This window comes from Dreissena polymorpha, chromosome 6 (genome assembly GCF_020536995.1).
Source record: "Dreissena polymorpha isolate Duluth1 chromosome 6, UMN_Dpol_1.0, whole genome shotgun sequence".
Lineage (NCBI taxonomy): Eukaryota > Metazoa > Mollusca > Bivalvia > Myida > Dreissenidae > Dreissena > Dreissena polymorpha.
In genome coordinates this window covers 5,342,845-5,359,121 of record NC_068360.1, presented here as the reverse complement: position 1 = coordinate 5,359,121, position 16,277 = coordinate 5,342,845, and the positions used below count along the sequence as shown (strand labels likewise).

At 34.4% G+C, this 16,277-nt stretch overlaps 1 protein-coding gene across 1 annotated transcript; it reads right to left on the bottom strand.

Moving 5' to 3' along the window:
• Positions 1 to 5,465: 5,465 nt before the first annotated feature.
• On the bottom strand, positions 5,466 to 8,441 carry LOC127834158 (uncharacterized). Its single transcript, XM_052359792.1, has 2 exons — positions 7,547 to 8,441; positions 5,466 to 6,334 (listed from the first exon to the last, which is right to left on the bottom strand). Exons 1-2 carry the CDS (start codon positions 8,439 to 8,441, stop codon positions 5,466 to 5,468), a joined length of 1,764 nt encoding a protein of 587 aa, XP_052215752.1.
• Positions 8,442 to 16,277: the final 7,836 nt, after the last annotated feature.

The following is a 16,277-nucleotide window of genomic DNA, read 5'->3' as shown; positions in this document are numbered from 1 at the left end:
GACAATTATCCAAACTCATATGCTTCCGGAAACAGTAACTGAACACGGGCCGTTGTTTTTTGTATTATTTATGTAAACTGTTTTAATTTAAAAAATACACAATCGCCAACTGATGAATTAACAAGTTTCATTTTGGTCACATGGTTTTGTTGTTTTCATCAAAATTGCTGACAACATGTGCAAATAGGACAAAAACCTGTTATTAACCCATTTATGCCTATTGGACTCTCCCATCCTTCTAAATTGGATCAATTTATTCCCAAATTAGGGATGTCTAGTATATTTATTTCTATATTTAGAATATTTCTTACAGAAATTCCTTTAAGCAAACAGCGCAGACCCTGATGAGACGCCGCATCATGCGGCGTCTCATCTGGGTCTACGCTGTTTGCCAAGGCCTTTTTTTTCTAGACGCTAGGCATAAATGGGTTAAATATACAAATCCATCAACGCATTCATAGTTGGAATTCTACTGAGACGCACAGTGTATTCCTTTTTCTTTTTCGTCTGTATCTGACCTAGGATGGTATTCCATAAACATCTTAAGTCATTTCTTAAATATTTTCACTTAAGGTCAAAATTACAATGTTTTGTATTTCTTTACTATATAAGGAAACACATGTTTTTGGTATTCCTAAAATAACATTGACATAATGATGTTATTTTCATGTAAATATTGATGGCAAACTACTGCAATACGAAATGAAAAACTTGAAAGATAAGAATACAATTTAACTTAATTAGATGCTTCTGGAATACGACCCCTGAACACGTTCGTCCCTATACTTAAATATGTAAAAGGGACTAGCTTACAGTGAGGCAAAATTACGACTTTCAGAAACACCTCGACGTTTAACATCGACTGTGATATTATGCGTGCAGAGGCAGTTCAAGGCTGCCTTAAAGCTGCCCAGCAGTGTTACTTATTAACATATGCGCGCATTTGTCGAAGTTGGTAAGGTCCCTGCGCGCCTGAGGCTGCGTTATTTGTGGATCCGAAGTGTGCCCCAGTACTTATACATACTTAATCTAATCTAATAGACTCGCAAAAGTTTGGACGAATTTGGAATTATCACTGCAGTGTAGAGCTATGTAGTTGTTAGCGAAAGATCTCAATGTTGGTGTGGTTTGTGTTTTGGAGGTGTGGGGTAGGGAAGCCGGAGTACCCGTAGAAAACCCCACATGTACGGTATGGTGACCACTAACCAAACTTACATGCTTCGGGATTGGCCATTGAACCTCGATCACCTAGGTAAGAAGCGCGGTTAAATACAATATTTGCATACGTGCTATAACAAAAACATGACAACTAGTTTTTATCTTTACAAATTTTATTCACGAATTCGTCAGGCAAAACAAACAAGTTAACATTTCCAGAAATTAAAAGCCGTGACATATGACAAAACTATATGAGTTAAAAGTTCACCGTTATGTAATATAATATACGCATCATGGCATTGGAAATAGGGTGTTCATGCTATTCATTGACCAAGTTGTAAAAGGTGAAATCATAAATGTGGTATGAAACGCATAACTAAAATCATATCTTTATAGACATACACGGTAAATGCATACATGTGACTTTCCCCATTTCAGATATTCGAACTTTCTTTAGTTCGTTAATGTCCGGGTAATTGCGACGAAATCGTAGCCGCCCGTACCTTTTCTGATCGTGATTGGAATACATTCCTTAACATATAAAGATGTACATTTTTAATCGAAGTCGTAGGAAGTGATTAAAGTTAAAAATGAACTACATGCAATTTAAATTGAAGAAAACATGCGTATATGCATATAACCATACGAATTAGGCAGAATCAAAGAAGGATAGGTGTTCTTAGAACCCATTTATGCCTAGCGTCTAGAAAAAAAGGCCTGGGCAAACAGCGTCGTCTCATCTGGGTCTACGCTGTTTGCTTAACGGAATTTCTGTACGAAATATTCTGAATATAGAAATAAATATACTAGACATTCCTAATTTTGGAAATAAATTGATCCAATTTAGAAGGATGGGAGAGTCCACTGGGCATAAATGGGTTAAACACGATATTAGGGCCTCCGTAGTAGAGCGTTTGATTTGAAAACAAGTTGTCCCGGATCGAAATCGGACAGCAGAAAAACTTTTTTACATTTATTATTGATTCAAGAAAATAATATAACAATATGATTTGTAAACAAATGTTCTTAACATTGAATATGATCATGCAGTCTTTAAGACTGAAATCTTCACGGAGTAAAGGGCATCTTCCCTACAAAGGTCATGTACCTCGATACCATAATTCAATAAAACGTATGAAAAAAACACATTATTATCGTTCTTGTCGTTACATTATGCATCAAGACTAACTGTCCAGCGCCGTTTGAAACCTTTGTTTACATACATTTTAACTAACTGACATTTTAAAGAAACGAGTGATTTCATTGCTCCAATGCGGAGGTGTGTCTTTACAACTGGAGATTTCATTCATAAAGACTGCATGATCATTGTCAACTGGGTCATGCGAGTTGTGTATCGTGTGATTTCTTAAAAGATGACCCAGCATTTGTAAACATATTGCAAGACATATACATTTCCAGAAAGGAAATTCATTTCTGCGTTGAATAAGACCAAGATTGTATTACAAGGTTTTCAATTAAAGCGCGTGTTTTCTCGGCCCCAGTAATTCACGAATACATACAAATTGTATTACAGTGCAAGTATTGATTAATTGTAAAATAAAATTATAAAACAACTAAGATGAGTCTAGAATTAATTTGATATTGTCGTTTTGCTAATTTATTTGAAAACAAACAACAACTGACATTAACGGCTTTTTATAGTTTCCTTTACATCAAACAATACAAGACTAATAAGACTATTTACAGACACAGGTGACCTGCTGGGAATTCTAGTCCTAGTCGACTTTTGTTGATCATTATATAGTGGCCAATGTACGTTAAGGTAGCGCACCTCTAATGGGCACATATCCAAATATAATCTAATAAATTATTTTCTTAATCAGCATCATTTCACTGAACTACATGCAAATTTGTAGATAGGCTTTCCACGCTTTTTAAAAAAATATACCGATTTTTCTAAACCACCCCCACGCTCGGCTTTTGTCCAGTTTATTTCCACCCCTGGGGTATATAAAAGTTCCATAATTCATTCAAATTTCCAAATATGGGCATGCAATTGGTGTGTACAGATGCTGTAAAGGTGTTTAATGTTTAAACAAGATGAAATAAGTATCCTTTACAGACATTTATTTTTTACAAATTTTTATCTATGGAAGAGCGCCATGAAATTTAAGTGATTTCAGCCAAGTAAACATTGGGTCGGTTAAAAACAAAGTGTCATAAAATTCAAAATAGTATCATTTAAGTCATATTTTAAACTTAGTTTTTATAGAAACACTATATACAGCAAAGATACAAAGAACTAGACAGATTTACCGTTTACTTTTTGAAATAAAAATAAAAATGCAACATGCATGGTTCGTATTTTCAACAGTAAATCACCCAATTTCGCCATAACGTTGTTTTAATTTTAATAATTGAAGAATGTGCATAAAAATTGCAAAATATTTAACAATAAATATAGCTTATATGCCATATTAAATCAAATTACGTTAGAAAATAAATAAATCGCGTCGCAAAAAAGTATACGTCGTCGGCAGGATTCGAACCTGCGCGGGAATATCCCAAAAGATTTCTAGTCTATCGCCTTAACCACTAGGCTACGGCACCTAATAGTAGGCTCTTCAACCTTCGAAGAAATCGCGGGAAATCATTAGAGGTGCGCTACCTTAAACAAATACAAGCATTATTTTGAGAGAACGCACAATTTCTTTCATGGTATCAAAGGGCCGTCCAACAGATCGGTCAGTTGACAATATTATAAAAAGTTGTTTCAGATTCGCAAATTTTCGTTATTGTTATGATATTTTTGAGGAAATAGTAATACTGACCATTTACCATGCTCTTAAATATCTATTATATGCATCGTTTGACGATTTGAAAACCTGAAAATTATAAAGCGTCGTGTGACGCGAAACGATTGAATATTTTGGAAAGTTCTGTTGTTGTAGTTATATTTTGGGAAACTATGAGAATTGCTTATATATAAGGTAAAAAATACATCCGCTCTAAGCATGAGCATGGATGGTAGAGTACTAGAGTGGTCAATGCGGAAGACTTTTTACTCCAGGACTCAAGTAGTCAGTGGTTCGAGCCCTATTGAGGGTTACTTTTTTCCTGTTTTTTAAATTGTATTCTTGTTGTTTTTTTACTGGAGATTTTTAGGTTAAATGTTTAAATTTATCAATATAAAGCATTTAATGACATGCGTCAATTAAGAAATAATTCGTGTACGTTATAGTTTGTTGTCGAATAACCCACGGCCGGAAGTTTAGATGCGTAGGGATTAAATCACGAGTGCGAAGCACGAGTGATTTGAAACCACGCATCTAAACTTCCGGCCGTGGGTTATTCGACAACAAACTATAACGTACACGAATTTTTTCGATTCTAACACGATTTTTACTAAAGATTTATAGAATATATCTTATTTTTCTTGCATACTATTTTATGTGAAGCTCCGCCCATAAAAATAGCTTTCGGCTGTTCTGTCGATCAGATCTCCGCCCTCAATAACAGCCAAACTGGATGGAAAAAAACCCATTTCATTTCTCACGTTTGGTTAACTAAGAACAACAGCAACTTGCGTAAACTAACATGTTTTCACCAACGCAAGAGTGTTAAATCTACAAGAAAACAACTCCGATTCGAACTTCAGCCATTTTAGTATCGAAGCAGCAGACTAACACCGTGGGAAATTGGTTCAATTTTACGCATTCTGTTCATAGCGTAGTAGTTTGTCACGTGACTTTCATTCATAAAATACCGGATTATTACGCTGGTGGAAAATGTATCGGCATGTTTTGTTTAGCTCAGCGCGTGCTTTCAGTGTATAAGCTCCGCCCATAAGTTTTTGCAGAATAACCCACGCTTGATTTCCTTCTTTGTCTATAGAAAACAAGTCAAGTGCCGTGTTAGAATACATGGCAAAAATCTGTTGGACGGACCCTTTAAGAAAATCTATGCATAGTAATGTTTTTAAAAAACAACAACATTCATTTAGAAATACTTTACGCGCCTAACTACCGTACACACCGGTTAAGTTGCATGAAAGGCAAATATAAATATCATTACATACACAATACATTTAAAATAATTCAAATATACAATGTAACATTTCTTGAAGTAAAGTCTAAAGACACATTTTACATAATAACAAATGCAAAATACATAGCTAGTTCGAAATATTTCGAAATTCTTCAACGATAAATTTTTATAACAACACTATTCAATTTTCTTTAAACATAATAGTATTACGAGTTGATTTAACCACATCAATTCACGAAAATCAATATTAAATAATTGTGTATAAAGCCTGATCACATGGATAACATCTTACTAGTCATCTAACTTATGGCCGGTGATATCTTATACAAGTGAAGTTTCTTGATGCCTATAGCGTTATTGGACACCGCCAGCCTAGTACCATCCTTAGACACACATATGCTGGAAGGAAGCTTCATATCCACTGGGTAGGTACCGAGAATGTCCCCATCAACACTCAGGTGAACGATGGAGTTCTTATTCTCACTACACACCAGCACCGTGTCACCAGGCCCTACACAGGCACCACCAGGTTCCTGTATGTTCTCATTAGTGACTACTCTAAACGTGCCATTCACGGTGTCAAACATGTACACTTTGTGAGCGAGTTGGTCAGTCAGAACTAACGTGTTCTTAGACTGGACATACGAGCATGTACTCTCACCAAATTTGTACGTCTTCATAGGAAACGTCAGGGAGTGATCAAAGTCTGACTGTACCCCGTCCACTGATATCATTCTAGCAGGACGGGGATCATTGTACGTACTAACAACCATGTTAGATGGAGACATGCAGCATATAGAACAGAACAGGGATGATGTTTTGATCTCCCTGGTCAGTGTGATAGTATTGTCTGTACTCACAGACAGGAGAAATACTACTTTATCACCACCACCCGTTACACACAGTACATCATGAGGCAGACATACTAGGCAAAGTGGGGCCCGCTCGAACTTGTATGGTGTTCCAAGTCTCTGTAGTCGCTCATTCAGTATGATACATTTCATGTTAAAGTTATCCAAGGCTACCAGTCTCCCGTCCGGCAGGAAGTCCAGTCCAGTGAGGCTAGGGTTCTTTTCATCATCTCCAGTCTTAAGTAGATCCACGGATACAAGCAACTCCAGGGTGACAGGCCTTGGTGGGGACGACAAGCTGATGCTACTGGTGTCCACTAAAATAAAAGTAACAAACAACAATAGTAATAATAATAATAATAATTATTATTATTATTATTATTATTATTATCATTTTTATTATTATTATTATTATTATTATTATTAGTATTAGTATTATTATTTTAAGTAGTAGTAGTAGTAGTAGAAGTAGTAGAAGTAGTAGTACTATTATTATTATTACTATTATTATTATTTCGTATTATTGTTATATACTTATATATTATTTTATGAAAATGAGTCCATTTGACGGAAACTTGTTCACATATCTTTGTGTTTTTACAGTGTCATGAAATATTTTGCAAATAAAGCTCTAATATTTAAATGATCCTAAATAAATAGTATTTCATAATTCTATCGCGCTGGGACAATCAATGATCAGCTTATGACTGGGTATTTAAACTGCTCTTTTAAAAATATACGAAATTAATTTACGGACAGCGTTACAAGCGGATAATACATGTGCCTATGATTCTTTGATTATTGCGTATCAATAGCCAAACGGGACTGCGTTATTTGGAAATGTATGTGTTAACTTAAAAGTATATAAAAATCATCAACATGGTCATCATCATCATCATCATCATCATCATCATCATCATCATCATCGTCGTCGTCGTCGTAATCATCATCATCATCATCATCATCATCATCAACAACAACAATAATGCGTTGCAATACCTAAACCGTCAGAGTACAAATTCATAAATCATCAAATCAACTAGGTTGAAACATAAATCTTATCGCCATCATGATCAAATTCAGTTCATGTTCCGTATTTAACTATTTATGGTCGCGCAGCTTACGTTAGTGTCGTATTGCTTACAACAATTTTGCGTTTCTTTGTTCATTCCGTTTAAAATTTCTAAAGTTTTAAATTTACTAAATATATGAAAAAATGAACATGAAATATTTTAAATTATCAGTTTATTCATTTAATAGGGATGTTAGTGCAATGATCTCAAAAACTGCTAGTTACGTATGTCTATTTTTACCGCACTGCACGCGCAATTCTGAACATATATTGTACATACTAAATTTAATGATTTTGATTTTTAAATAACTGTTCGATTGTAACAATATCCAGTTAGTTAACTCGGAATAACACGTTTAAACTTCATACCGCTCCTTATTATCTGGACTGTCACTGCAATAGACAAATACCGTTATTAAAATAAGACCGAATGTAAAGTTACAGTGAAATAAAATACCTGTCTTGTTGCCATCATAATTCAGTTTTATAGAATTGCTTCCCATCTCAAGAAGTGAAGTAACCTGTTTTGGAAAAGACACTGTCACTGTTGATGAGAATGTAATCTTTTTTTGTTCATCTATAGTTGATTCGATAGTTTTCCGTTTCTCCTTCATTTGTTCTGAATAAATATACTGTTGACTGGGCGTTCCGCGTTCTAAAACGACACAACACATCGACAATACAGTGTTTAGTTCTTCCTTAACTTTGAGCGAGGCGTCACATTTATTCCCGATTCGTTTGACTTTTGCAGTTTTAAACTGTATTGCCTCACTTATTAATTTCTGCTTTGCTTCTTCAAATAGTTGTATGATGCGATCTTTCATTGTATCCACCTCTGCAGAAATCTTTGCAATGGACTCATTTAAGCCAGTCTCCGACTGCTTACACTCCGCTATAATAGCGTCAGCCTCAGTTCGCAATTTTATCAATGATTGTTTTATTGCTTGCAGGTCGGTTTGTGTTTGTCCGGATACTTGAGCTATTTCATCCAATTGGTCACATTTCCTGTGAATATGTACACATGAAAGGCAGCAAAGCTTAGAATGATCCTGGCAGAAAAACACTATTTTTCGTGCATGCTCATGGCACTTGTCCATTCCTTTCATGTCGAGTATAACGGGCGCAGATGTATTGTCCTGTACATTGACAATGTTATGCTGACCTGGTTTATAGACGGTGTGCGGATTTTTGCACGTATCGCACAGGTATTCATCACAATCCTTGCAGAAAACCGTAGCAGTTTTTGATATGTTGGTTTTCATACAAGGCTCACATGATTGTGTCACAGCACTTTCGCCAATGAAGTCACCTGCATTGTCTTTGTTTGAATCTCGAAATATTCTAAAAGCCATTGTGATGTTGTGTTTGAACCTGTTTCTACTTTCGATTTGAAAACCACTGTTTCTAAGTTTAATATATACTTTCAATATCTTTAACATAAAATATAAACTTATAGAAAATTATATTTTTTGATTTACTACGTTGACAAATTATATATATGAACACCAACTGATATCCAAATAGAACAATAAAACACTATAACTGTCTTACTTCCTTCTACGCCCTAAAGTTTATCTCTGTGTCGCTAAAAGTCGTTAGGGAAATACCAATCGTGATACATCGACTATCTCCGGAATCTTCGTAAGATGATTTACTTAAGTACATGTATGTAATAAAACGTCTGCGGTTCGATAACAAGTTAACAACCGAGTATACCATGACTTTGGGGTTGTCAGCAGAGCGTGTTCTCGTTCGTTATATATATCGGCTCTATGTAAGTTAGCTGGGTAAGATATATATCGTTTACCTTCGGGAGATTAAGCCATTTATGCCTAGCGTCTAGAAAAAAAGGCGTGGCAAACAGCGTAGACCAAGATGAGACGCCGCATGATGCAGTGACTGTCATGAATTGGATAAACAGCTAATGAAAAGAACTTGCCTTAATTGTATTCTCTCTGTTACGTTAAATACAAATGCACGTGATTCTCTGTGACCTTATGCACTACGTAAGTAGGTATTGTAATGTCAGTCCTCAGTAAAGGACTTGTCCTAACATTACGATCACGACAAATGTATAATCGGCGCTTGAGGTCAATCTTAATCCTCAAATCTAAATTCCTAGTTAAGTTGATGCTAAACTCAGCAAATCTGAGATAATAAACAATTCAGCTTTTGCTCAAACTGATAATGAGCAAGAAATCCTGAGTTGTGTTGCCTTCTGTCCCCTCATCAATCTCAACATGTTGGAAACAGTTATTAAAGTAGATTATTCTCAAAAGTCATGAGAAGTGTTGATTAGAAAATCAAAGCGATTTACATGGTAAGTTATATAGTCTCAAGTACAATCAAGCCAGTATAAATTAGTAAAAATCCAAATTGAAAAATTCTGATCCATTTATACAGGGCATTGCTGCACACTTGTATGTATTATGCAGATTTACATTTATTTGCACAATATGCTTCTATTGATATTATGGCATGAGTTTTGATTGATTTTCGTGTCGTATTTGTAATACTGAGGTCAACGTCATTTAGAAAATTAATACACGACACACAAATGTTTATCTATTGACAAAGAATGAAATCAAGTGGAGGTTATTTTAGAATATTTAAACAAACTAATAGAACACAATATAGTTTTCGTGTATTTTCTTTTAATGCCGACTAAAAAAAGAGCTGAAATTATTGAGGCTTTCACGTATAGAAAAGAAAGAGCATCGAGTGTGGGTTTTTCTGTATTAGTTATCATGATAATGGAAAGAGCCGTATGTTTGGAAAGTAGTTACACGTTTTTATCAAAATAAGACGCATCTATAATTCCTGAATGTGGGTTTTTCAACAGACCACAGAGGAACATTATAATCATAATGGGTTACTTTTACGCCAATATCGGTGGCGACCGAGGATATGAGATCATTGGGCACCAAGGGCTAGGCGAGATGAAAGACAACGTTGCAAGATTTGCTGACATGTGCGCCACAGGTTACCTTTCAACTGAAAAGGAAGAAATCAATTAACGGTTACGTTCGCTTTGTTTGGGTAAATAGGTATGTGTTCTCAATACAGGTGATCATCCGATAGCTTACGCAATTGTGAACTTTAATTTAAGGTTAATACTAGTGATTGGAATCGGTTCCCCAAAACGGAGTCGATTAATCGGAAGCCATAATCAGCGATTAATCGATTAACCAGCTTTAAAAAAAATAATTAAGTTTTTGATATTTAACCAATGTTTTTGTTCATATTAACATTATATTACTATATTTTATAAAAAGAACTTCATCATGACTATTCATTATGTGTTTCGTGATTTAATAATGAATACATGCTTAAAAATCTTGCTTTGTGTTTGAAATATTGTGGCTGCAATGTTACGTACTGTGTGAAAAAGGTGTTTAACCCCAATAACTACAACAAATCTTGTACAGAGTGAAGAGTAATACAGATTTATCATTATTAAATAAAAACAGACCTTTAAAAAGTAATTTTATTTCAAAAGAACAACTTGTATGATCATTATCAGAAGAATATGAAAATATCTACTTAAATATGGACCTTATGATAATAGTTTCTTGACAAGGAAAGGGAACAAATTCTTCTCTGACCGACATCTTGAATGAATTGGCTATAGCCGCTATACACATCCGTATTACCATCGCTGATAGGTTTAAAGGGGTTGTTTTATTATGTTATTAATTATAATTAGTTGAATTCATATTGGCTTTGTTATTGAGCTGAAGACAGCCGTATTGGCCTGAGGCCGCAGGCTCAATAACAAAGCCTAAATGAATTCAACTAATTTATGACAATTTAATTAATTAACTTTATATTATTCAGCAAGAAAAGCTTGAATTTCACTTTCGAATTACAAATTTACAGTTTTTTGCTATTTAATTAAGAATGAAGTTTTGAAAAATAGGAAAATTTCTGTTCTATACAACTTATTGGTGAACATAAACAATAGCATTTAAACTAAGTATATGACGAAAGATGCTTCCTAGACATTACATGATGCAGGAACACAATTTGACAGGTCGCGAAATTATGTAAAATTTACCTGAATAACCATGATAACATTTCAGCCACACTAGATCCACTACCGTTGTTTTTGATACAACTCAGAAAGACAATAAGGATTGAAAACTTACTTATTGCCATTAGGAATTGCATTTGTAATGTGTAAATCCTCCATGATTTCGAATTAATTTTGCTGTCTGCGTTCGTTGTACTGACTAAAATACGAAAACAGTACTGTTTTCGCGAAAACAGTACTGTTTTCGCGTAAACAGTAACATGTACAGAAAACAGTTTGAATTCCCAACTTTACAGCGTGATAGTGGCGCTAAACTATGATTTTGATGAATGTTTACAACAGTACGCAAAATGATGCTTTATATTAATTATTTCTTTTTTACGACAAGCATGTTATTACTGTTTTAAATGAAAGCATTATATAATACGAGGACATGATACCGAAAACAGTAACATGTACCGAAAACAGTTAGATTTCCCACCTTTACATCGTGATAGTGGCGTTAAACTATGATTTTAATTAATGTTACCAACAGTACGCATTTAAATGATGCTTTATATTATTTTTTTCTTTTGTACGATAAGCATGTTGTTACTGTTTTAATTGGAAGCATTATATAATACGAGGACATAATAGCGAAAACAGTAAACTTACCGAAAACAGTTAGATTTCCCACCTTTACATCGTAATATTTCCGTTAAATCATGACTTTAATATATGATAACGTTAGAAAGCATTTGAGCGAAGATTCAAATATGTTCAAGACGGTACCTGTAATTAAGTCAATGGTTATATAAAAGAACACATCATCGAAATAAATATTTATTAATGAACACATGTTAAATATTGGTATTTTTGGTAGAGTAGACAAAATTATATTAAATGTTTTACATAAAGACATTATGGGAATAAATAACATTTCATAATAAGATGCATATTAATTATGACGTTCGGTATCGGAACGTTTTTAAAAGTTTAAACATGTGCTGATCGCAACGACAATCAAGACAACAGCTTTAAAGTCACATGCCTATAAATAATCCCACCATAAGGCAATTTTAATCACAGCATAAAGAAATACATTTCATGCATAATGTGTCGACAATTAAGGCAACAGCTTGGCATCAATTTTTAAAGTTTTCTTTTTGCGGATGGCGTTTTTGACCGCTCTGCTCGTTTTCTTTCTCGTTGGCAGGGTTTTTTACCGGCTGATGGTGTTTTGATCAGTGTTCTTGATCCATCAGTGGAAACCACTACATTTGGGTGAGACTTCCCGTAGTCACATATTTATATTTTCCGTTCTCTTTGTTTTTCTGTTAACATCTCCCAATGGTCGATGGACACTTGGTGGTGTTTAAATTGTTCCGTCAATCTGAAATTACCCGTACCTCGCACGGCCCTACATCTCTCCATTTTTTCTCCCTCAACGATCTGCTCTACCTTTGCTATGAATTTGCTGAGGTCCATCAATTTCCATTGCGTAGCAGTTTTTAATATGTGATTGGCGGATTCACAATTGTTGTTAGTCCACCCTGTGCTAACCTTTCCTATTAAAGACGGTTTTATAACAAAATCATGTAGTGTCGGTACCAATTTGTTGACAAAGTAAGGTAGAAACTGTTTCCCTCGGACATTTTTATCTTTTGATGTTATTAGTCTCTTAATTCTTTCAAGTCGTACATTGTAAGTGTCCACATCAACTGCCTTGATTGGGTACCCTACCTTGTAAATTACAGTAAAAAAACACTTCTGAATGCGTGTGTATAATTGAAAGGGATACAAGCACGATAATATGAGTCGCGTTCTGATAATACTGGGCATAATGCATGTGCGGACTGAACAGTCTAATCTCGGACGACACTTTACGCACATGCATTATGCCCAGTTTTATCAGAACGCGACTCATATAATGGGCTCTACGTTGAAATACTTTAACACAGAAATTTGCTAGCCGTATCTTTACATATTTTCTGGTCTCATTTAATAATAATTGTAAACATAATCATTATCAAAACCCTGATCGTTTGTCAAATTGCTTAAATAATTGTATGTCCTCTCAAATCAAAAGATTTCATAACAACAAAATAACAGTCCAAAATTATTAGTGCGAATAAATATTAAATGTACAATAAAAAAATGAGTAACGTAAGCAAAGGATATAATTCCTACAATACTCAATATCCTTACAAATATTGCTCAAATTTCTATTTTACTATAAAACATCTGGTATTTTACGTTCATTCGCATGTAACATACCGCAATTACTCTAAGTATTCGGTTAATATTTTTGGTGATTCTTACTTTTCGGACAGTACATTTTAAAGCGCTATTTTAGCAGATTTCTTCCCTATTTTCACTTATCAGTCTGGTGGCACTTCGATCGACCATTTTTATGACCGGATTAAGATAATAATGCAGATAAATCCCTTAGGGCAATGGCACAATACAGTTGCGTAATTGGATTACAATAACATGTATACCGGTATTAAACAATGGTTTCGCACCTGACAGATAACTGTGGCAATACACTCCAAAAAACGTAATGAACCCCTATATTTATACAAACAATTGAAAGTGTTTGACAACGACTGACGAACAAACAATGAATTCATAGGTTGCATATTTTGTTATTTTAAAGTAACAACTTTCTGTACAATAATAAATGATGTGAAATTATTTTTACTAAAATGCAAATAAATTAAAAGTAAATATAGAATGTGAAAGTCTTAGAATATTTTATAGTCAAGTACGGATGTCAGTACCGCGCAAAATTCTTTGCTATTGACAATTAATTATTAACGCATGAAAAATAAGTCGTTGTTGAATTACACAATTATAGGAAAAATACGGACCATAAATATTTAAGTATATCTCTTACCTCACACAGAATACAGCTATCCGTTCATATGAAAGAACACACGTTACACTTGTCAATTGCCATTGTAAGTCACTCACACGTTATCACAATGAATTTGAACAGTATTGAGAAGGATGCAATACTGAACTTCCAACTTTTTATACCCAAATAACTCGGTATGATTTGAGTTATTCTTTTATGATTGCTTTAATCAATCTACACGAAAAACAACGATGTTTGTTGAAACAATTAAAATTACGATTATGGAAATGTGATAACAACAAACAAATTATACCAATCATGTTCTTTAGTTTTTCTCTAATTACAATCCATTAATGATCACAGTTTGATATTTATAGAAAATGCAACACAAAAGAACACACGAACCGCTACTTTAATCATACATTGCCGACTTTGCAAACTAATATATTAAAGCGATCAATTATAACACCCATTTGGTATGCTGTTTGTGGTTTCTTGAAATAGTAAATTTCATTACAAATGAATGAAATAGTATTTGTTATGTTTTATCGATATCTTTTTCTTGCTAACATGTTGAATACATAATGTTTTCGTTTATTTGTTCACTGTTTTCGGGCGTACATTTTACCGTTTTCGTATATCAAAAAAAGAAAAAGAATGTGGATTTTTTTTATTAATACAAATTTAAATAAAAGTTTTAACATATATGTTGAAATATCTTTAAACTACTATTCTTTTTTAAATCATGCATAGGAAAAAGCGATGTTTTAGTCTTAATATTCACTGTTTTCATATAATAATACACTGTTTTCGGGCGTACATTTTACTGTTTTTGTAAATGTAAAGGTGGGAAATCTAATGTTTCGGTACATGTTACTGTTTTCGGTATTATGTCCTCGTATTATATAATTCTTTCATTTAAAACAATAATAACATGCTTGTCGTAGAAAAGTAATAATTAATATAAAGCATCATTTTGCGTTCTGTTGCAATCATTCATCAAATCATAGTTTAACGCAAAATCATAGTTTAACGCCACTATCACGCTGTTTGTAAAGTTGAGAATTCTAACTGTTTTCGGTACATGTTACTGTTTTCGCGAAAACAGTACTGTTTTCGTATTTTAGTCGTACCGCGTAGTACTTGTACTTGTAGCTCATTGAATACATTGAAAGTTGTTATTTATGTACGCTGAAATATTGAACCTTATTGTTGTGGTAAGGTCATATCTGCCCGAGAACTGTAAGCTTGAGATAACCATATCTGATGAAGTACTGCTTGAAGAATGCATTCTAATTGTACTTGAACCAGATAGCATTGACAGCACAAGGCTTCAGACCCCCCAAAAGTGTGAGGCTTTCAATAGTGCTTACCTGATACCAGACCGCAATGCCCAAGACAGTGACTTTCTCCCGGAACTGCACAGGCCGCATCAGCAGCACAATCCTTAAGCTCAATCATGGTCTGGCTGACTCTGAAATAGTGAAATCTGAATTTACTGATGCTCCTTTTTCTAAAGGTTATGAGTTTATTGCCTATCTTATTAAAAGCAATCACAATGACATGCTAAAAAAGACATGTGCATTTCTGAAAAGACATACAGCTGCCCTATACTTGACTAGGAAAAGGCGCTATGGTCTTCACTCTGAAATTCATTACTCTAAGGGCTTAAACAGAACCAAAGCCAGATCTTACAGCTAAATGGCCCCCACCTACAGCTAAATATGCTTTATAGGTTGAAAATAAAGTTATTTGTCTGAGAACTAGCGCTATTAACTCATCAGCTCTGTTGCTCCACCGACCGCAAATTCTGTAACACATAGTGTAATATATGAAAATCCTAGTCTAACCTCATGCGACGCACCACTACGTTCACTGTAAATACACAGCTAAGTTAGTACTTTAAACGAACAAACTGAAATTCATTTTTGAATTAAACATCAGTATATGAACTCTCATTGAAATCATGTCCAGTGCACCAGTCAGTGCAAGACAGCTAGCGGATTGTTGACCGTCTGCGGCTCAAAGGACAAATGGTCAGGCCTACAAACAAAGAGAAAAATGACATAAATGGGTTGGATTCATGTGATTTGGCATATTTTTCATCTTGGCCCTCCACCTGAAACTTCAATCTTTGGACATGATAATATTTACATTCAAGATTTGTTGGAATGTAACCCTTACTTGTCCATACCAGGTCCCCCTCCCATCCGGAACAGTCCAAAACCACCTAAAACATCCATTTGAACCAAAATAATGACATCTCTCATCTATTTTTAGCACCCAAATCATCAAAACATTCATTAAAATTCATGT